This window comes from Ochotona curzoniae, unplaced genomic scaffold (assembly GCF_017591425.1).
Source record: "Ochotona curzoniae isolate NIBS_2020 unplaced genomic scaffold, NIBS_Ocur_1.0 patch377, whole genome shotgun sequence".
NCBI classification, from domain to species: Eukaryota; Metazoa; Chordata; class Mammalia; order Lagomorpha; family Ochotonidae; genus Ochotona; species Ochotona curzoniae.
Window position 1 is genome coordinate 8072 of NW_024466947.1, and position 22928 is coordinate 30999.

At 53.0% G+C, this 22928-nt stretch overlaps 1 protein-coding gene across 2 annotated transcripts in view; it reads left to right on the forward strand.

Moving 5' to 3' along the window:
* The first annotated feature begins 1874 nt into the window (after positions 1-1874).
* The window catches only part of LOC121167488 (neuropilin-1), a 91050-nt gene continuing 69996 nt past the window's right edge, over positions 1875-22928 (forward strand). For both annotated transcript variants that reach the window (XM_040996927.1, XM_040996928.1), the window contains exons 1-2: positions 1875-1998; positions 5244-5418. In XM_040996927.1, coding sequence (XP_040852861.1) covers positions 1929-1998; positions 5244-5418 — 245 coding nt within the window. In that variant the 5' untranslated portion in view covers positions 1875-1928. The remainder of the gene's footprint in view (positions 1999-5243; positions 5419-22928) is intronic.

Here is a 22928-nt window from a genome sequence, read left to right on the forward strand (position 1 = left end):
GTGTTCCAAGAGGGGCGGAACGCGCAGGTCGTGGCTTCCAGGAGCGGCTTGCTTCCGCTGCGTTCGCTCCAAGGGGTCTGAACTGGCCGCAGGGCTGCCCACCGCCCAGCCACGGTCCCTTCCTTTCCCCAGGCTTCCGACTCCCGGCCTTGGAGCGCCCCCTGCCCACCCTTGCTTTACTGAGAGGAGGAAGCTGGCGAGGGAGGAAGGCGCAGGGGGCAGGGCGGGCTCCAGGCGTCCGGGAGGCTCCTGGTGCGCGCGGGAAAGCGGGAAGGCTGGACTGGACTCCAAAAGAAAGGGTGGCTTGGCCCCGGGCCTGCTGCACTCCGGGGAAGCGGGGGGGGGGGGCGGACGGGAGGGCGAGGGGGTGCAGGGCCCGCGCGCCTGGATCTGCCCTTCTCCCCGCCTGACCCCACCACGCTTTGCACCAACCCTTAGCCAAGCGCCCTGGCCAACAGTCCGGGTGCCTTGCCCAACCCCCTGCTGTGCTTCTACGGGTTTGGGGGGTGGGGTGCGCCACTTCCCAGGAAGGCACGACCTTTTCCCCTTTCCGCGGAAGGGCTCCAGGCACTCATCCCACGGGTGCCACACGGGTAGGGGGCACAGCCTGTTTGCTCCTGAAACGCCCTTGCAGTTAAGACCCGGGCACGCGCCCGGGCACCGCCTCTGAGAGGTCCCGGGGCTTGAAGGCGGGGACGCCCTGAGGATGGTGAGGGCGATAGGGCGCGGGCTGGGGATTTGGCTATCGTTCGGCCAGTGGCTGGAGCAGGCGTCCAGAACGCCAGCAACAAAACAACCCTTCCCCTGCACTCTGCTCCATCCCCGGGGATCCCCCACTTTCCAAACCGCCTAGAGCACGAAGTACTGAGACAAGCCTGGGTGTGGACGGGCGGCTTGGAGGCGCCCCAGTTCCCAGAATCGAACGCCAAATCTCGGAACTGTGAGGCCGCCACGCGCAGAGGGCAACGGACACGATTGGCATTGGGGTGCGCACAGGGCAAGGCGTGTGCTGTATGGAGCTGCATTCCCGGCCTCGCGCTTTTGGCCGATGACTGCCCTTCGCCTGTGCACTACTGCGCCCCCAGCCTTCATTCTCAGCCCGAGATATCCAGGAGTACTCGCTGCCCTTGCCTTGCGTCTCGGGTCGGTGCAAGGAGGGAGGGGGCCCGACACCGCACTCCTCGCTGCTCCGGGACCCGGAGTTGCTCCAAGCAGCCAGCACCCCCTGGGCGCTCCGCCCTGCCGAGCTGCACAGCCCTGCCCAGCGGTCCAGATCGAGATTGCTCTGTGGGTTGAGTCGGACCCCGACGTTGCAGCCGGGGCGCAGCCCCAGGCGGTGCTGGTGAGGGCCCACCGTGCATCAGAGAAGGAGCCACCGCCGTCCTTAGCAGGCGGCCGGCGGGCGGGGCGAGGGGGAGGGCTGGGCAGGGGCGGGAGCTCGGGCGGGGGCGGGCGCAGCCGGCGCTGAGCGCCGCGTCTTCCGTTCCCGCTCCTCTGCTGCGCGCAGACACCCGGCCTCCCCCCGGGCGCCGGCTCCTCGGCTCCAACCCGTCCAAGAGCGAACGGTCCTTTCTTTCTGGAATTGGCTGTGCTGCGTGCGCGCGCGGCCTTCCCCCTCCCTCTGCCCCTCCCAACCCCCATTTTTTTTTTTTTCTTTTTTGGAGCCATGGCCCGGGCAGTGGCTCTTGGAAGAGGAACAAGTGTGGGAAAAGGGAGGGGAAGCCGAAGCTAAATGACAGGATGCAAGCGACTTGAGCTGCACAAGCAGCAGCGCGTCTCAGAGCCTGGCAGAGCGGGCTGAGCACCGCAACCCCCGCGCAGCCGGAGCGCCTCGGGCGGCGTGGACCCCCGGGCTCGGCTTCGTTGCGTCTCCGGGCCGTTCCCTCGCCCGCGATTCCCGCTTCTGCCTGCGGATCTGAGAAGGGAGCATGGAGAGGACGCCTCTCTTCTGCGCCGCGTTCGCGCTCGCCCTGACCGTGGCCGGCGCCTTCCGTAACGGTGAGTGGCAGGCCGGGCGCGATGGGGACAGCCCGGGGACGGCGTAGAGGACAGCGGGGGAAGCTGCGGGGAGAGCCCAGGCACAGTGGAGGAGAGGACGGCGCGGCGACCTCGGCGCAGGGGACAGATCGGGTTCGGCGCACTGGGGCCGCGGTGCCGGGGGACAGCGCGGGAATGACCCGGGGAAGGCGCGCGGGCGCGGGGACTGTGGCGCGAGGACTCCGCCGGCCACCGGACCAGGGTTCGCACACAGCCGCGGGGCACCGGAGAGGCGGAGTCCGGAGGGAGCCGAAGGAAAGTTTTATATGGGTGCAGAGAGGATAACAGGGGCTCCGATCCGAGTGGGATTGGCTCCACCGGGCTCCCAGTCCTAGGCTGCCTCGGGAAGTTGGTTTGTGGCTGGGGGCGTGGGGTCTTCTCCCCACCTGGGCCTGGGGGCAGAGCCGCCTACCTACCTCCCTCTCACACACCCGCAGCCAATTACCCTCCTAATGTTTCCTCCCGAAGGCAATTAGCCGAGGCTTCCCTTTCAAAAATCCGAGGGCTGTGGCGGGGAGCTAAGGCTCACCGCGCTCTCCGGGAGCGCTGCCCGGCTGCCTAGCCGACCCTGCGCTCTCGCCTCCTCTTAGGGGAACCGGGGTCTTCCGCTGGTTCCGGGAGCTCCCTCTGCGCGCGGGGTCCTCCCTACCCCATTACGAATGAATGAACGCCTAGGGGTCCCACGCGGGAGTCTAATAGGACAGCATGAGGCCCCCGGGGTGGCTGCAGATCCCGGGCAAGATTGTGGCATTCACTTGACTGTGACTGCCCTTTAGGTCCTTGAGGGCCTGGCCAGGGCGGTAACAGGGCAGGGCTCTGGACCCCAAGTTGTGTGTCTCTGAGTTGGGACCCGATTGTAGGCACGCTTGAGTCTCACTCATAGTGAATGTCTGCAATTCTGTTAACAGTAGTGGGTCCTCAACCATTATTAACTAATTACTAAATATTTACTTTTGTCTGGCTTCGATTTCAATCAAAGTAATTAGGAGGAGAGAATACGCACCACTTACTGTGGTATATTGTTTTAATAAGAGACCACAAGTGGAGGAGAACTCATGCGGGGCAGGAATTGGAATCCTGGCTTTATGATGGAAGTTAATCTTACTGATGCGCCTTTATAGAGAGAGAGGTTTTGTGATTTCAGCTGTAGATGTTCCCACACAGGTACCAAGCGGTGATCTGAAGACTGTACTAAAATGCGTGCAAAATAAAACCCAGCCCTGAATGTGTTAGGAGCCAGAGCTGCTGGCCTCTATGTTAACCTGGCAGAAAGTGAACCACACAGAATTATGAATGTGGAGTACAATTTATTAATGAACCTGGGCTGTGGCATCTTCCTGTGAATGACAGGGAGTGGAGTCTCATTCTGCCCCAGCGGGAAAAGCTCTGAAATGGCTGCACTCTGTGGAGGTGGCCGTGACCCCACCCTCTGTGCTCCTCTCCTGAGCTAAGTCCACTGTGTGTGGGGGGGTGCACATCCCAGGGCCTGGGCGGGGCGGGGGGGACTCTACCCCTGGTGCAGAAGGGGTTTGGGAGTCAAAGTTATGAGACACACACACACACACACACGCTCAAAACACACACTTTTAATTCCCTCAGCAGAAATCTGGGGAATGCAGACCATCTGCAGCCTGACGGTCTGTGAGCTTGACCAGCCGGGGCTACGCGGCCACGCGCAGTGACCACACACACCTCCCCAAGCCGTGTTCTCCTGGGCCGGCCACCAGTGCCTGCTAAATTAATTCATTAACCTTCTCTCGGACTAATGGCCCAGACTCATTAGAAAACTGCTCTTTCTTAATCAACTGGCAGAGAGACTGAGCAGACCCAGGGAGTCTGGCGGCCCACATTATCTTATTACACTGTCACTTTCTCAGAAGTCACAGATGAAAGGCGCTGCTGGGCCGCAGAGCCCACCTCCCAGGCCTGGGCCACGACCATTTCCTTGCCAGACACGAGCCGGGGGGAAGCCTGGGGACACAGGGTCCCTCTCCAGGTCCTGTGCGCTGGTACGGCTCACTCTGTATGGGTGGGTGGCAGATGTCAGAGCAATCCCATAGGGGTCCCTAGCATCGCCCGCTGTGGCCGGTGTCACTTCGTCTTGGCACAGGTTGAAGGAAACCGGTACATGGATAACCCTTGGCCTGGGCACGAAAATTGGGCATGTGCAGCAGCTGAGGCAAACGATATCATTTATGTTGTCTTCTTTTTTAATTTATGGGAAATGATTTCTGGAATGTGTGGAGCTTTATGCATTTTTGATGTGCTCTTCATCTTTCATTTCCATTTGACCTGGTTTTCTTGCAATAAAACCCTGTAGATTTATAAATTCATGCTGGGAGTAAAGAATGCCTTTCTCTTTTCATGGGGATTCTATTAAATGCAATATTAAAATCCATATATCCCATTATCGAAGACCCATGATTGATTAGGCTTCTGTAGCCCATGCCTTCCTACCTCTTCCTCTGACGTAGTTTATGTAGGCACCAAAGTGTTACTGTTCAAAACAACGTATCAATAGATGTGGTGGCGATTCTGGTTGGGATCTGTCTCCAGAGTCCAGGGTGCCCTCCCCCCAATCCTCAAGCCCCCACTCCCCCATGAGCCACCTCTGCATCTGTCCTTTTCTGAAACCAAGAAGGTTCAAATCCAGTCTCTCAGCTTCCCCAGGAAGCAAGGGTGCGGCTCAGCAGCCGTGACCCTGACCGCCGTCAGCGCTGTCAGCGTGGCCGAGTCCTCCCTCCACCATGCAGGCAGCCGGGGTGCAGGTGGTTTTCTATCTGAGCCTCGAGTCTTGGCAGCTCCACGCGGAAGGGGATTTCTGTTTCTGCAAGCACACTGTGCTGTTTGGGATCCCAAGAGCAGGAAAAATGGAACTCTGGGTGAGGGACAGGCGAAGCAGCCACAGCAGCAACGAAGGGCACAGCCGGTCTGTCTGTCTCCTGCCACTCCCAGGGAGAGATCCACTTCCTGGGAGTGCAGTAGGTCTCCTGGAAACCCCTACCTGCCTCCTCGCTAAGCGGGTGCTGCTCTGACATCTGCCACTACCAATGAGCTCAGACTGCTGGCCTCTGAGCATGCCCTGCAGAGGACAGTGGCCTGCCAGGCCCAGGGTGCCACCTGCAACCTTAAGGAAACCTTCCCAGGGGTTGGGGTGTTCCTGACAACCCATTGTCACCTGCTAACCTGAGCCTATCTGTTTGCAGATAAATGTGGGGACACCATCAGAATCGAGAGCCCCGGTTACCTGACGTCCCCCGGATACCCACACTCCTACCACCCGAGCGAGAAATGCGAGTGGCTGCTACAAGCACCCGATCAGTACCAGAGAATCATGATCAACTTCAACCCCCACTTCGACCTGGAAGACAGGGAGTGCAAGTGAGTGAGCGCGGCGTGCAGCAGGGCGCGCGGCGCCACCTAGCGTCTGCCTGCGCGCAGTCGTGGCCACCTCTGTCTCCGGCCAGCAGGGAATGGGGCTAGGAGGGCCGACCCTGTCCTGTTAGTTCGTGTGGCGTATTTATCTGTATGATTGTGTTTCGGGTTTTTTTTTTCTCCTATTCTGGGAAGAGCCAGAAAGCAGCAATAAGAGTTCCTGCTTGTGTTTCTCTTGGTATTATAGAGCTTTGCTCATGTGGGTGCTGAGATCGGGCTGTGCTTTGTCCGACCATGCACCTGGCAGGTTTTATGACTCCAGGACTGCGTCTGTCTTGCTGGATTTGACACGTGAAATGGGGGAGCCACAGGCCGAGTCAGATGGGCTCTGGAAAGCTGGGAGGCCTCCATGGAAAATGCTAGCACTCCACTAAATAGGACCAGAGCTGAAATAGAAATCAGCAGTTTTGCCTGCGGGCTTTGGTTTTGCCGTGTTCTGTCATGACGTGACTCAGCATTGTGCACACTCTGTCACTTAACACAGCGCGGAATGATATTTCTCCACTGAGCTTGGGAGAGCTGGTGTGTGTGGGTGTCGCTGCCCACAACTGTCTTGGAGACTCTGTGCTTGCCATGAGCAGACTTCCACTCAGCCCACGTCTGCACCGGCTCTCAACAACACCGTGACTGCCCGTCTTCCCCACGCCATCCCAGTCTGCACCCCTCATGGGGTGCGATTGGCAGGGATTAGCACCTGCTGGTCAGACTAAATAGATAAGCATTCTGATCCCAGGCAGAGTTGGTTTAATGCTCAGATCTAAAGCGTTGCGGGGGGCAGGGGGGAGGTGGTGGGGGGCGTTGGCTTTGCTATCTGTGGTCTTGAAATGGGTTCATCTTGAATTCCCATTTGGGAATTCCAATGGGAATTCAAGATGAACATGGACATGACGTTTCTGAGGGGACTGATTGGGCACATGGTCCCACCTCTAGCAAGTCTGGCCACCTGTTGAGTGGGAGGAGTGACCTGGCTTTTCCTGGTCATCTGAAGAATTCTGTGTTTGGAGAATTAGCATAAATTGGTTTCCAAGCAATCAGCATTTACTTGGCAGTGAAATCAGGCGATATAATCAGACCCTTTCTAGTTTGTTCCCGGGCCCGTGAATCTGAAATGCTTCAGTGGCTTCTGACGGACTAGCTTCATCATACGGGATTTGGCCTGTTAATACTCTTGCTGGTGATTTTCAACCACGACAGTCCCTCAGACAAGTTAAAGACGTGTTGTCTATTTTGTTTTTAGCTATTTTTGTTTACACTGCTCAAATTGCATTAGGAAAGTTTTGTCCTTGTTGCTATTGCTGTGTAAGGAATTCTGTTGAAATAATACTCCAGCAATAGCATTGCTCTGTAAAACTCAGGTGCTAATTAAATTTCCAGACGCTCATGTTTGTTAACAGTTGACTTGAATACTGTGGCTGTGTGGATCCTTAACTCGGGCCCTGAATTAGTGAAAGAACTCAGAATGGTCAAAATTGTTGGTAGTGGGTGCTTGGTGACTGGGAGAACAGGGCAGAATCGAGATGTGTTACCTTTGTGAAGACCCTGGCCCTGACGACTGGAAGCCACCCATGTACCCTGGTGTTGGTGCACAGCATGGCGGGAGGTGCACTATCGTTCCCCGTGAGGTGGTACCAGCCCCAGATCACGACTGGGACCGAAGTTCAGCAGGTGAAGCCTCCTGACTTTCCACATGCTTACGACAGCGTCTGGCGGGCAGTAAGCCTTAAATAACTCCTTGTGATCCCATGATGCGAGGTGGGATTGGGGCAGAGCTCATGCTAGCTTTCTCTTTGAAAGCTGGCAAGATAAAGGATGATGCTAATTTGTAGAAAAAGGCAGTATTAGTGATATTAATGTGATGTTGTCAGGGAGTCTTTGGAATTTTTGTTGTGGTCCTTTATGCTATAGAGTGGGGTGATTTCTTCACTGTCACCCCGGGGGCCCATCTCCAAGCCAGGGCCGAGACTGGTACATTTAGCATGATGAAGTCAGTGTAGAGGGTGCCGTGGGGAAGAGTCTGTGTGTTCCTGTCTGCTGAGTAGCTGGCCGGAGCCCTGTCAGCCGGCAGCTCCAGAAAGACCGTGGACACCAGCCCAACATAGTGCCCCCACTGGCCACGTCTGTGGCTGTGGTCCTCCGAGGAACACACTCATGGTCTTGGCCATATTAGACGTCCCTACATGCAGCTGATTTTTGTTAAGATTATTTATATATATGTAAAAAAAAGCAGATAGGAGGTGGCACACACCCAGGTAGTGCTAACCACGGAGTGGCGAGCTCTGAGTCACAGCTCCCACTAGGTTGTGTGTGGGGTCTGGATTACACACCACCTTCCCCTACCCCCACCCCAGCCCTCTGCCTCTGCTGATTGATGTGTCACTGGGGGGTCCTCTGGTTACCTCCAAAGAAGTAGCCAATGTGAAGGCCCTTTGAAAAGTTAGGCTAAGTCAGGCTGATGGTGTAGCCAACACCTTGGGTGTAGCTAGGCTGCTTGTGAAACTAAACATGTCCAAGTGACTCTAGGGATGAATCGTGCCGCACTCCTTGCATCTTCTCTTGAAGCTGTGGGGGCCGGGGCACTGGATTTCCACTGTGACGAAGTCTGAGGAATCGATTTCCCAGCATGTTTGCTAATTGAGGAACAGCCTGGGACCCAAGGAAATGATTTTCTTTTGCAGGTTTTAGGACAGGCGAGTAATTAAATAGGCCTTCCAATAGATGTGGTGGAAGAGTATTTCTTTCTTAATTATTAATGCTTGGTTTCTGATTAGGCAAATAATAATAATATCCTAGTGTGAGCAGGGCCATGAGCAGCACCAGGACATGCCCAGTTCCTGCCACCCATGGCTGTGCTCCTCCAGTGGGTGCCGCAGTTCCCAGCAGCTCCCAGGGGACGTGTCCTTCAGGGAAATAGATGTTTGAAGCTGTTCTGGTCCCCACAGAATCCAGGTCCTAGACAAATCAACATCAAGATCGCAGGGCTCTGCCCACTTGAAATGACTGATGGTGCCGAGGAGTGCATGGCTCCGTGCAGTAACGGGCAACTGAACTGAGCCGTCTGCAGGCTGACAAGGGGCTGGGCTGGGGTCTCACGCCACATGGGTGTGTGTGGGCCTGTGGCTGGTGTTGAGCACGCTAGGGAATTTGGCAAGAGGAGGACATGGTGAGGAAGGGAACAATGAGCTCTCCAAAGCATGCCTGTGAGCGTCCAAGAGCTAAGTGTGGTTAAAAGTAGCAACAGGCAGACAGGACGGGCGGGTGTCTGCCAGGGAGCCAGCCTTGTGGTTCTTAACTACGCCAACGTCTTCCTCGGTGGAAGGCAGACATCTTGAGTCTCGTAAAACTTTATATCTCTATAGTAAACAGGAACATCACTGGTACAGTAGTTAGAATTTATGGCTCCCTTCCGGTTTCCCAGCCTTGCAGGCGATCGGCATGATAATTTATAATGGTTTGTGACAAATACTGCTGAGCAAAGAGGTGTGTGGTTACATTCAGCTCGGATGTCGGCACCTGGGGAGCAATAAAAGTTTCACAGACCCCGGGTTAAAAACATTAGGAAAATGAAGGCAGAGTTCCAGGGAAAGAGTCTAGAGGTGGTGGTGTTGTGGGGAGACGTCCTAGCATTGAGTGGACTCTGGCGTCCATCCCCTGCTTGCTACAGGGGGCACCTCGGCCTGGCATGCTCAAGTTGGGGTCTCTGAGGATGCACCATGGCCCCTCTGGATGGCGAGAGCTGCTCCCGGTTGAGTGCCTGCAGAGGGAAACAGGAAGCAGAGCCCCAGGCACTGCGGGGAGATGGAGATGAGGCCCTGGCTTTGGCATGTTGCAGGAATCAATTGTGCATTGTTTCTTTAATCCTGCTCTCCACATTACCCGAGTTATTATAAACTGTGAAACGCGGCTAATCGCATTTATTTTCATGGAGTACAAACTCGTTGATTGGAAATTAATATCTGCCCTCAGTTTCTCAAATCTGATTATTCCTGCAAATTGAATTATACCAGTGGCCACTTAGTCATTTCTCGGCAAGTTGGGCAACATACATTCCATTTTGGGATTTCCTGGAGTAATATTTTCAATTTTGGACTTTCTTTCCTTATTTTGCTTTGGCGGTTTTTCTTTCTTCCTTTCTTTTGCATTAATTTTGAGTTGAAAAACCCATTGCAGTAAAACACCATTTATCTGCATGGAACTTCCTGGAGTTTTGTGTCCAGGGGTGAGTCTGTGCCTCTAGCTTTGTGTTTCCCAGCATTGCTTACGTCGAGTCAGACCGTGCTTTTAATCCAGTGTTCCTTCTCTCTGGAATACAGAAGTTTATTGAAATTAGAGTAACAACTTGCAAAGATACACAACCTCAGTTTGAGATTGCCGAAGAGATGGGAGGTAAACACCTCAGTGGAATCAAGGCAGAGCAAACAGTTCTGCTCCCTGGGAGGCCCCGAACACCCTCCCTGGGTCACCAACCTTTGCCCCAGAGCACCTGTGGCCCCTAGCTGCCTTGGATCTCTTGTTTGTCTGTTTCGAAGTCCAACAAAACTCAACAGCAGCTGAGCGGAAAACTCAACAGCAGCTGAGCGGTGTGCTGTTCACTGTCCTTGAACACAGACCGTGGCTTGTTTTGGGGGGTGGTCACTGCAGAAACAGCCTTGGTTCATGGCCTGCAATTATATGAAAGCGAACGTGAGCTTGCCTGTCTGGAGCCTGCTTTGTGTGCAAGGAAGAATACTCCTTGGCTTTCGTTCTTACCTTTTCATTCCTGTGACTTGGGATAGCTTCCCGATGCCACCGGGTCTGTGCTAGGGGTGCCACTGCTGAGTTCGACTCCCCTCAAATCTCCTGGGTAGGACTGGAGAAGCCCAGAGTTGTGAGACTCCCCCGGCCACCTGACAATCCCACCCAGGACTCAGGTGGATAAACGCTGTGTTTTTATGGCCCTCTATTAGCGCTGATTTCATTTGAACAGAACCCCCTCGTGTTTAGTAAAAATTAAACTTCCATGTTGTTCCTTAATATAAGAAATTTGCACCTGGCCGCAGTAGATTCTGCTACAAGTTGCTTTGTTAGGCATCTCTGTCGCTTGAAAGACGCAACCCAGATGAGGCGCTGTTGGAGAGGTAGGGGTGGGAAAATTCCATGGAATTGAATCAACATGTGCTGGGCATATTCCTGACCAGATGTCATAGTCTGGGTGCCCAGGGAGACCACCCCCTCCTCCCGCAGCCAACGTGCAATTTCCCCAGCTCCTTCTGTCCAGCTTGAAATTCTGCCTTCACGGGTGCCCAGGGGCCTCATCAGAGCCACACAGAAACATATGTGTGCACAAAGTCAACCTAAACAGGTTCAAGTTCACCAAGGAAAATCTGTGCCTCTGACATGCTTTTCCTCCCCGACGGGTCTGGGTGGTGGGGCTGAGTCTGATTGTGTTTTTCCTCCTTTTGTTTAAATCATCATGGAGACTTGGGGAAGGAAGCGTGGTGGCAGGCCCTGTGTGTGTGTGTGTGTGTGTGTGTGTCCCTCACAGCTCTGAACTCCCACACTCGGGACCCCAGTCTCCCTCCCCACCCCCTTCCTCACACACATGACAACCCCAAGGTTTGTAGCTGTGATGGAAGGCACTTGTAAGATGTACCAGCTGAAGGACAGGGCACTCTGCTTCTTACCCAAGAAACCAGTTTTTCTCTGTGAACTGTTACACACAGAAGTCAACCAGCCAACTGCAGGGGGAACTTTTAGACTTTGAGTTCAGGCTAAATAAGTAGCTGTGATAACTGCACATGAACTCCTAGCCTGCTAATGACTTTCAACTCCAGGAAACCCAACTGGCTTTAACTGAGAAATGGAAATCCTGGGCCGAGTGTGGCTGGCCCCAGAGCCTGGTTCTATTAGTTGATGAAATGTGTGGTTAAAAGGATAAATGAGGGGACTTATGCCATGGTGTAGCGGATAAGCCACTGCTTCTGACACCAGCACCCCACATCAGAGCTCTGGCTCAAGTCCCACCTGTTCCACGTCTGATTCAGCAACCTAATAATTCACTTAGGAAAGCAGAAGAAGATGGTCCAAGCACTTGGGCCCCTGCTACCCAAGTGGGAAACCCAGATGGAGATCCAGGTTCCTGTTTTCAGCCTGACCCAGCCCCCAATACTGCTGGCAATTTGGGAGTGAATCAATGAATGGAAAATTGATCTCTCTGTCCCTCTCTCTGTCCACCTGCCTTTCTGATCAAAATACAAAGTGAATGAGGAATGAGATCCTTGCTGTGCCCAGAAATGGGTGTTGGTGCTGGGTTCAGAAGTAAGATGGTTCTTTATTTGAACTCAGGCAAGCGTTAGGATTGCATTCCCCCTCACAGTGGTCCCCGTGATAACACTGAGGTGCTTGCATGGGCCATGGTGGTGCTGTTAGAACTCCAGGGGAGATGCTGGACACGGGGTCTCTGTGAGAGTCATGGAGGACTTCTTGGAGAAGACATAGATGCTCCAAAATTTGTGTTTTTCTGGGCAAATGTTCTGTGCAGAGACGGGTCAGGGTGCCATGACAGACTGACTACTGTGTCCTGGAAACAGCATCCAGCCCCCAGCTGACTGTCCCTGTACTCAGTTCTCAAATCCCACAGGTGGGGAGCATCCATTGAGCCAGGACTGCAAGTCTATGTCTCAGGGCCCAGCCAGAGCATGCTCCTGGGTAGTGCCTGTCCAAAAGCCTGGGTGGACAGTTTCTGGAAGGTTCTTCTGGGAGATGCTGTGTTGGGGTCAGCACTGGCACCTGCAGAGAAATCACTTTCCCACCAACACCCCTGGTGAGCATACCCCTTAGTCCAGGCTGTGATTGCCATGTGAAAGCCAGTCCTTGTCCATACTGTCTGCTCAGGGAAAAACAGTCTGAATTTTCCAGGGAAGAAAGATGGCTGGGAAAGTAGACATCTTAATATCACTGGCCAAACCTGTTCTCCTGGGGCCCTGGTTGTGGACTGTGACCAAGGCTAGCCATCTCTTCTCATTGCTGGTTACAATGATAATGGATGTCCATGTGGCAGGGGGCTTCTCTGCGATGGTCCCGAAGAGTGTGTGTGGGAGGGACCCCAGCTGCATGGCAGAGAGTGCCTGCAGCCCCCTACCTACTTCCCCCTCTGTGGCTCGGGACAAGGTGGCTGTATCCCAGAGTGCAGTCTTCAGGGTCCCACCCTCTTTGCATCCTTCTTGCCCTCTCCAGCCACCGTCACTGCCTGCCCCAAGATGTGCCCTAGTGCTCCCTGGCCACTGATGTACGTAGGCAAGAGTTTGCCACATTGCGTTCTGAGACGCTGCTCCCTCAAGGTCATTCCTTGCTTCTCTGGCCACTTCTCTCTTGTGCTTCCCTCTCCCATGTAGCACCAAGAACCAGCCATTTGCCTAGGTTCTGCTCTGCCCGCACTGTGTTTTCCCTGTGTCACCTATGTGAGCGGAAGCGATTGGCTCAGACGTGACCCAAAGTCCTGTCCCTCCCTTCCCAGGGACCTCCTTGAGTGCTGGACTTAGACCTCCACATTATGTGTGGATGGCGTTGGCTACCTGCTAACTGATAGTGGCCACACACAAAAATGAGCTTTGCACCTCTTCTCCTTCTCTTATGGGTTCTTTCAAAAGCAAAGCTGTGATGTCTCCTGATTTCACTCCATCCAGCAGACCTTAAGTCACTTAAGTCTCGTCCATTCCTGTCCTGATTTGGCCCACTTTTCCTCCCTGGCTCCTGGTCACCGTTACACTATGGTTCTAGTTTGAGGAGTGAGACATCAGGTTCCTCAGAGCCTTCCCACAGTTGGGATTCTGGGGGACGATCCTTTGGAGGTTGTGGGCTGTGTGTGTGGCTCTGGGCTCGGGTCCTAGCTGCCTTCACATGGGTTTAGCATGGACGCTGGGAAGCCTTCTTCATCTGCTCATAAACACACATGCACTTCCCTGCAGGTCCTGAGACCTCTTCAGGAAGCTGCAGAGAGGTGAGCTTGGCATGCGGCCCTGCAGAGTGGTATGAATAGCTTTAGCCACCCCTAGAGAAGAGGAGAAAGAAGCTCTCGGGAGAGTGAGGGACCCTAGCTGCCCAGGAGCACCTGCAACAACTGGACTTTTTCTGTCGTAGCAATTCAGATTGTAGCCCTCTCGTGGCTCTCATGTCTCCCTTAAGCTCACATGGGACTCTAGGCCAGTGCTGGCCCAGGAGAACCAGCCAAAAAGTGGCAGATGCAAGCTGTACCCCAGCACAAGAAGCCCAGTGGCAAGAAGTGGGTTTTCTTCCTTCTTGCTAGCCCCTCCAGCATCATCATCCTACCTTTAGCTGTCTGAGACTATCCACATCACCTTATTCCCAATGTCTTCCAGAAATTCATGATGGCACCTTCCCTCCCCATTCTTATGTCTCTAATTGGTCTGTAGAACCAAATGCCCCAGAAGTTGAGTTCTGACATCTCCATGAGGTTTGGCACATGAGTATGCAGGACAGGCTCCTGTTCTCAGCTCCTTCTGCTTTGGGCCCATGTTCACAGTATTCTCCAGAACATGCTTAGCCAACACGTGAGCTCCATGGGAGACCAGGGCATCCCTCTGGGTGAACTTTGTGGGGACACTGTGGGGTTTGGTGCAGGGATGTGTGACCTCTATGGGACTCAGGTGACCGTGTCCCTGTGGGATGTTGGAGTCACGAGCCTCTGGTGATGTGTGGGACGTGCGCTTTATGCATCTAGGTCTGTGTCTCCTTATCGGTGACAGGAGAAGGCAGGCCTCCAAGCCCTGTCCACCATGCTGGGTGTAAGGGAGCAGTGGGGAGCCCTGTGGCCAGCAGCATGGCCTGCAGGTGTCTGTCCTGGTTACATCAGCCAGTCCTGATCCCTGGACCATCCTGGTGTTGGGCAAAGCCATGCTCCCACCTTCCTGTCTCCTTTTTTATATCCCCCTATTCCCTCTCCCAGTTCAGGCTCTCCCCACCTTTCCACTGCAACCCTCTTCTTCCTCTTCTTTCACCCATGTGAGCTTTCTTTTTTAAAAAATTAAAGTTTGATGCCTTCATTTGAATGACAGAGGCAGATCTAACATCCAGTGGTTTACTCCCCAAGTGACTGCAACAACAGGCCAGGGCTGAGCCTGGGGACAGGAGCTCCTTCTAGAAGTTCTGTCCTGGATTGGTCTTGAATTGCAGCCAAGCTGGAGGTGTCATTTCCTAGCAGTCAATAACCAGAGTGTTAACTTGCTACTCTGATCTGATCACTAACAGAAGTAGTTCTTAGCTTATCTCCTTGTTCGGCAAAACATGAGAATTAGATTGTAAAGAGTAGAAATTGCACTGGAAAAAAAAATACAAAGGAATGACAGCAGGGACTGTGTTAACGAATCCTACCTCATTGTGCGTCTCTGAGGCCGCGTGGGCCGTAGAATAAGTGAGGCATCTATTTGTAAAGCAGACTGCATCAAGGAGCTGGTGCAGGATCTGTCAGCAGGAGACAGGCCACCCACAGAGGCCCATTGTGAACAATCTACCCCAGCGGCAAATCACAGACAGCACATGGATTCATTTGTTCCCACTGCTGCGTGTTCTGCAAAGGTACAATTTCATCATTTGAGCACTGGTCCATCTGTTCTAGACCCATTCTAAGATGTGTAAACCATAATGCACCTTTGCCAAAAGCATCCAAAGGTGCCAATGGCTCAAAACCCATCATGTAGGGTGGACCATTAACCTGGCAGTTAACATGCCAGAGGACACCTACATGCCTTACAGGAGTGACTGGGTTCCAGACCCTCCTTGGCTTCTGCTTCCAGCTTCCTGGTCAGCTGTACACCGTGGCAGGCAGTGGTGATGGCTCCAGGGCTTGGAGACCAGGAGTAAGTTCTTGGCTCCTGGGTTTGGCTCCTGCTAGGGAGGAAGTGATCCAGGGGTGCAAGCTCTGGTCCTGTCTGTTTCAGACCCCACCATCCTTCTTTGTACATTGTAAACACCCCAGACTTGGTCCTCTGAATGCCATCTCCATGGACGTGTTTCCAGTGAGGAAGAGTCATGAACCCCTGTTGGTGATGCAGTGGGGGAGGCGGGAAGCAAGTCCTCAGGACACACGTGCAGGCAGGAGCTGAAGTGTGTGCACACAGTAACCGCGTTTCCCATCCCCCCTCCTCCTGAGCTGTCATCTGACGATAAACGGTCAACAGAGCACCAACATCTGAAATTATTTTGCCCACTCCCAGTGTTGAATGGAAAACAGCTCAGGTTTCTAAATACTAGGATTAAAAAAAAAAAACAAATCGGACCGTCAACTCACATTATCTTTGTTATCGTGTCTCTCCCATGGCCAGCCTCGAGATCTGAATTCTCAGAGTCTTTTTTTCTCGTGTTTGTTTTCGGGTTTGGTTTATAGTTGAGTGTTACTCAAGTCCTGTGAGGGGTGGTGAGTATGAGCTCAGTGAGCGTTCCCCACAGTGGACACAAAAGAAACAGAGCCATCGTGGAGTCTGGGGCCTGGGGGGTCAGGATTGTCTAGGCACATTCTGACCTAGCTTTGGGGGACGCCGGAAGTTCCTACTCTGATAGCCTCAGCTTTACTCACTCACTCCCTCTTACTAATTCATTTACCCATTCATCCAATACGCTCATTCTCCAATGCTAGAGCCATGAGCACAGAGGGCATTGCTAACCTTCCCTTGGGAAATTGCATTCTGGAAGCACAGGCACCAGCAGGAGGTGTGTTCCCAACCACAGGCACCGTCCTTGCTCTCCCACCATGACATCCTCACTGACAGGCTCCAGGGATGCTCGCTGGACCTAGGTTTAGCTCCAAATGAGTCCTATGAAGACACTGGACATAGCCTCCCTGGCTAAGCTTCCAGCCTGTTCCTCTTGCTGGAGATCTGCGCTGGGCACTCCTGGCCTGAGTGTAATCTATCCCTGGTCACTGACCCCAGTGGCTTGTCCTCCAGATCCCACACTTCCTTTGTTTCTTGACTGTTTCACCTCTCCTGATTGGCCTGTGTTTACTCTGCAGCTGCAGCACCCCACAACTGGTGCGGCAGTTAATTTTCCCAAAGGGCTAAGTAAAGTTAGTTTGGGCCTCTTATTAACTGGCTCTTGCAGAGGCTAACTAACCAGAGAGAGGGTATGAGTTACAGGAACTCTGGGAAATCTTGCCCCCCACATCCCAAGCCAAGGCATAAAGGTAACAGTCACTCAGCACACACTCTTCCGAACCCCCGTCCTTCCTATATGTGGCCAACAGATGTGGAGATGCTGGGAAAGAGGAAGCAGGAAGGACCTGACAGATGTCAGTGATGTCACCTGGGTCTCCTGCTCCGAGGGAGCCAGGGTAACCTTAGTGTGAACAGAGAAAAAGCAAGGTGCAGGTCCACTGTGCATGTCTGCGAGACTTTCAGGAAGAGCCAGCCAAAAACAAGGGAGCCATTCGATGGCTCAAGTTTTAGAAACAAAGAGAGAGAAAAATGATATCCTTCAGCCAAAGCCAGCCTCCCAGGGCAGGATGAGGGGGTATGCAAGGGTTGGTGTTGGCTCCAGATGGTTGCCAAGGCAGGTGGGTAAGAATCATGGTCAGGTTCTACAGGAGGCCCTGGGGGGCAGTGGACATGGGAGGGGCAGCCCCTGAGTGCTGGGGGGCTCCGCAGGATGCAGCTGTGTGCAGTCCTTGGGGAAGGAAAGTCTCCCGCCCTCAAGTCCTTGGACATGCAATGCCTGGAGGCAGCACCGGGCATTCTGGGAGGAGGCACAGGCCAGAATCACTTTTTTTTTTTTTAAACAATGATTTTCAAAGTCCTAAATAAAACCTGCCTACATGAGCTGGCAAATTTTGTTTTGCACAATAAGCCAAATTTATGAAGAGTTGTGTACACATCCAGGTTGCATATATATATGATGGAACAAGGCTGCGTGTTTTTCTGTCAAATAAATATTCAGCAATACAAGAAAATGAATCATTCATGATTCTTCCCCTCAAAGGCAAGAGCTAGATTTTAGTGTATCTTTTCCAGCCCATCATTTTTGAAAGTGTAGAAAATGAGGTTATTCTCCATATACAGCTTTTCTCCTACAATTTTCTCCTCACCTCCCCCATTTTTTTTTATTAAGACTTGTTTCTTGGGGGCTCCTTCTGTGGCATACTGGCATAAGCTGTTCTCAACAGCCCCAGCATCCCCTATGTGTACCAGTTCAAGTCCCCGGATGCAGCTCCTGCTAGTGTGCCCAAGGGGCAGAAGGTGATAACCCAAGAGTTTGGGCCTCTGCACCCAGGTGGGAGACTGAATGAACTTGCCCTCTGGCTTAGGCCTGGCATAGTCTTGCCTGTTGCAGCCCTTTGGGGAGTGAACCAGCCGGGAGTAAATCCATCTCTCTCTCTTTCTTCCCAGACTCTCCCGCCATAACTCTGACTTTCAAAAAGATAAATTGTTTTGTTTTGTTTTAAGACTTATTTTTATTGGAAAGGCGGATATACAGAGAGGAGAGACAGAGAGGAAGATCTTCCGTCCCATGATTCACTCCCCAAGTGAGCACAACAGCCGATGCTATGCCGATCCGAAGCCAGGAGCCTCTTCTGGGTCTCCCACACGGGTGCAGGGTCCCAAAGCTTTGGGCCGTCCTCGACTGCTTTCCCAGGCCACAGGCAGGGAGCTGGATGGGAAGAGGGGCTGCCGGGATAGAACCGGTGCCCATATGGGATCCCGGATGTATAAGGCGAGGACCTTAACCACTGCGCCACCGTGCCGGACCTGATAAATTGTTTTTAAAGATTATATATTCAAAACAGTTACAGAGAGAAACAGAGATATCTCATCTGGCAGTTTCCTGGACCAGAGCAGAACTAGGATCCAGGCATTTCTTTCAGATTTCCCTCATGGATATATGTGCCCAGGCACTTGGGCCGTCTTGCATTGTTTTTCCCAGGCCAATGGGGAGCTGGATTGGAAGCGAAACAGCTGGAACATAGACCAGGGCCCAGATGGGATGGATAGTACTGCTGCTGGCAATTTAACTGGCTGTGTCACAACACGAGCCCCAGTACGGTTTTCTCTTAGAATTCCATTTTATGTGTGTCACATTAGCTCCTTCAATATTTTTTTTAAAGCATGCCCTTTACAAACTGTGTTATCTTTTCAAACTGATATGTTTTATCCAAATGGTTCAAGTATTTAGGACCAGTAGTAATTGTAAATGTTGAAGGGATGGGGCTGTAGCCTGAGTTTCCTTGGAGGCAACTGGCAGACCAGAGACCCAGGTCTGGCCTTGGCTTTAGCATCTCCAGTCTGCTGAAGACGCCCTGGATTGGTGAGGCTGGCTTCAAAACTATAGGGTGTTGTTTTAAGGAATCTGACTTTTTTTTTTAATGAAAGAAACTGACATTTCCTTCCAGGAGTTGACACTTTTTCAGAAGGATCAGGGACTAAATGCTTTGAACTTGGCTGGCCAGGTGTCCACTGCTGCCACAGCACACAACCCTAGGTGGGGTGAGGACAGTCAGAGGTCCTGAGTGGCCACAGCTGCATGTCAGTAACAGTGTATTTATTTATAATGGAGACTTCATCGCAGTCAAAACTTTATAAAATAGATTGTGTCCTAGTAAAGTTTTCCTTAAAAAGGATGTCGAGTCCCAGGAAACTTTATTTACCAGTGGACAAAAGATCTTGCTTTCTCTGTCTCTCCTAAGATTAAAAGGCAAAGGAATCAAAGCTGCCTGAGGACCGTTGTTCCAGCATCCAGTAGAGGCCCCAGGTTTCCTGTTTGACACGCATGTGCTCTCTTCCGCTATCCCTGCTGTAGGAAGAATAAGAGCTGGAAGAAAGCAGCTGTGCACCAGGCGGGTCTCAGGAGCTGGAACCCAAGCAACAGTGACTTCCCCGAACACAAACACACACTCCCCATACACATCAATGGCTAAGGTGCAGCTTTGTTTAGAACTATATCTTTGCCTAAACACTCCAAATTGTGTTCCCATCATCAGAAGATCTTTCAGGCATAAATCCCTTTTGAAAAATGCATGGAATTTTGTAAACACAAGGATATTGATTTGCAACATGGCAAGAAGATAACCCCGGGCTTGTCCTCTGACCTCTGTTTGATGGGTGCGAGTCAGTGGCACCGAGCAGGACGGGTTGAGAACGTGGCCCTCCTGGCTTCCAGGACAACGTTCTGGGCACTCATGCTGCATCCTCCCTGGCCAGGGATGTTCCAGTCCAAGCAGCACACGCTGATAGCCAGGGATATGGGGCAGCCTGTACCCCTTTGCCGTGTGTTCTATAAAGGGTATCTGACTTACTGTGAAGGTGGAACAGGGAACAGAGCCCACCAGTAGAAATGCTTGTGCTGAAGGACCACAGCTAATATTGCAGTGTTTGTACAAGTTCCCTGGGATGTGCAGGGTTGATTTTGCTTTGAATAAGACCCATGGCCTGTGGTTTTGGGCTTTTTATACAATTTTTTTTTAAAAATATTTCTTTTGTTATTTTGAAGGGTGGGGTTACAGAGAGACAGAGAGAGGTCTTCCATCTGCTAGTTTACTGACTAGATGACTGCAACAGTCAAGATTAAACCACCCTACAACTGGGAACCAAAAACTCCATCTGGGCCCTGCATGGGAGGCAGGGGACTCAGGTACTTGAGCCGCCACCTGCTGCCTCCCAGGCACATTTGCAGGGATCTGGGTAGGAAGTGGAGCCAGGACTTGTGCCCAAGCCCTCTGAAATAGGACACTGAGCATCCCAAGCAGCATCTTAACCACTGGTGCAGACACTTGCCCTGTGTCTCTGCCCTGTGTCTCTTGGGCGACATGGCTCAGAACAAAGGTGAGTGGTTTGTCCCATGCCCTGGCTCTGTGCTCTGTCTCTGACAGCAGTGTTCTACCAGAAGGTCCTGGACAGTGCCCAGATGGCTGTGTGTGTGTGTGTGTGTGTGTGTGTGTGTGTGTGTGTGTGTGGTGGTGGTGGTGGTGGTAGTACGGTGGGAGTTACTGTGTGCTCCTGTAGGCTCAGGTCCCAGTGGATCCATTGCACAGTTAAATGCACATAGGCAGGATATCAAGTGCCAGGCATGCAGCCATTGCTATGGTATGGATTTGGTTGGTCTCATGTCACTCCCGGGGCATGTAACGTGGGTCAGGGCTTGGTCTGTCTACCTAACTACATCTACCTACATCATCTATCTGTCCATTTATTTAAATCGATATATGTGTACCCCCATTTTTTATCATCTGTCTAGATACATCTATGTCCTCTGTCTGTATATATTTCACCTGTATGTACCTGTCATTGATCTATCCTTGCATGTATCATCTGGCTACTATGTCTTTCTAGCTGTCTTGTTGATCCCTCATCTTTCTGTGTCTGTCATCCTTCTAGCCATCTGCCTGTCCATCACTCTTCTCCATCTGCGTATCCAAAAGCTGGGTTTGAACTGGATGGTACCATCAGGGTGGTTTCTGAGGGTCTTCATGCAAAGGGACTCTGCTGTCCCTGGATGCTAAAAACCAGAGGGACCTGGAGGCCGTAATTAGTGAGAAAATAAGTGAGTCAGGATCTTCTAGGCAAGAGGGGCCTGAAGAACAGGGCCAACTAAGTCAGTGAGGACCCCCAGGAGGCAGAGTCTCCCCGGCCCCTCCCCAGTGGCCACTGCCATCTTTCCATTCCATATTCCCTGAAGAATTTACAGCTGCTGCTCTCAAACACAGAAAGATAAGGGGGAGCCAGGATCAAAGCAGCAGGAATTTTGTTGAGAACAGGTGTGGCTCAGCTCCCAGGCTTATCTCTCTGCCTGGCTGCTGTGACCCTCAGCAACCTGGCCTTTGTTTGCTTGTCACCTGGATTGCACTCAGCTCCTTCCCAGTGGTGCCTGGTCCCACCCAGGAAGTGCTGGCTCCTTCCTGCAGTGGGGTATGCCCCTCCCCCTACCTTGTGCCTTGAAGGAAAACAGATGGGCGTGCTTGTACAAGCCAGGATTCTGCATTTCTTCTTTCTCAGCTGTCCTTATCCAATGTCACTCGGAGGAAGACTTGCGACATGCTGCCATCCAGTGATCCCAGAGGTGCTACATGCAGAAAGACAAGCATGGCTTCACTGGTGGCTGGGAGGTGGCTGTGTCAAGGGCAGGGCTGAGCTGCCATCCCACCTCGATTCAGAGCCATGGTTGCTGGATAAGGGCTCAGAACTCCTGTTGGGGTTGTAAAGATGGACTCCGTGGTGAGATGGCACAAGTGTGGCTGCCAGGGACAGGGTTGGCCAAGTATTCCGGGCTGTGGTGTAGTCTCAGGAACCAAGATGTGCCTAGCTTTGTAACAGCCGACCGGAGGACAGTGCCCTGACCCAGTCACATTTCCCCAAATCACACCCCTGACCATCCCCGGGGATAAGTTCCTTCTTGAAAAAGCAACTTTTAAAAAAAGACTTATTTTTATTGGAAAGGCAGATTTACAGAGAGGAGAGACCGGGAGAAAGATCTTCTGTGTACTAGCTCACCTCCCCAATGGCTACAATGCCCAAAGCTGAATCAGTCCAAAACCAGGAGCCAGGAGCCCCCAACTGGTTCTTCCACACCAGAAGGTCAGTGCAGGCCTCCTTGTGTGGGTGTCAGGAGCCCAGCCACTTGGGCAACCACTGCTGTCTCCCAGCCTGTGCATGAGCCCAAAGCCAGAGTCAGGGGCCAAGGCAGTGTCAGACTCTGGCACTGTGATGTGGGAGGGGGAGTCAAACTAGTCCTTAATCTCTTTCCCATTCTTGGGCTCCTAGGGAGCACCTAGCTCAGCTGCCCTGTGCTCCTTGCATATATTCCCACCCAGCCGCCCTCCAGGGCTGCCAATCAGGAGGGGCCCCCAGAAGTCTGGGCAGGGAGCACACCATAGCATCTGTGTGGCCCTGCCCTCTGAGGCCCCACCGCCACTCCCCCCACAGCGCCCTCAGACCCCATCCTTCTGCTCCTGTGTGGTCTAACCCCTCCATGGGCCCCTGGTACTGTGCCCTCCCAGGGAAAGGGGGGCAGTCTGTGTGGAAGGTCTAGTGGCCAATGGCCAGGGGACGTCCATCCGTCCTTTGATCAAGGAGGATTGGGCCTGACAGGAAACCTTTCCTGTTTACAGACGTCTGGGGCTTTGTAAGGGCCCCACAAGTGCAGGGCAGCTCCTTGGCTGCTACGTGAAGGGGCCAAACAGGATGTGTCCAGTGTGGCTGTGAGGAGCAAAGGCTCCGGGTCGTGGCAGGAAGGAGCAGCAGGAGCCGGAGCTCAGGGTTAAAGGTGGGGTGCTGGCCCCTGCCTCCTCCTGTTAGTCCCTGTGTGCTCCACGCCAGGGGATCTGAGTCTGCTTGGAGGGTCGGTGAGTCAAAACGCTGTCTGTCATCCCTATGGGGAAAGCCTTGGCATCCTCTGCAGGGTTGGCTGCTCTAGAACGCACAGTTCACAGGTGCAGTCAGGAGAAGGCTTCAAGGCTATCTGCATCTCATTGTGCAGCTGGA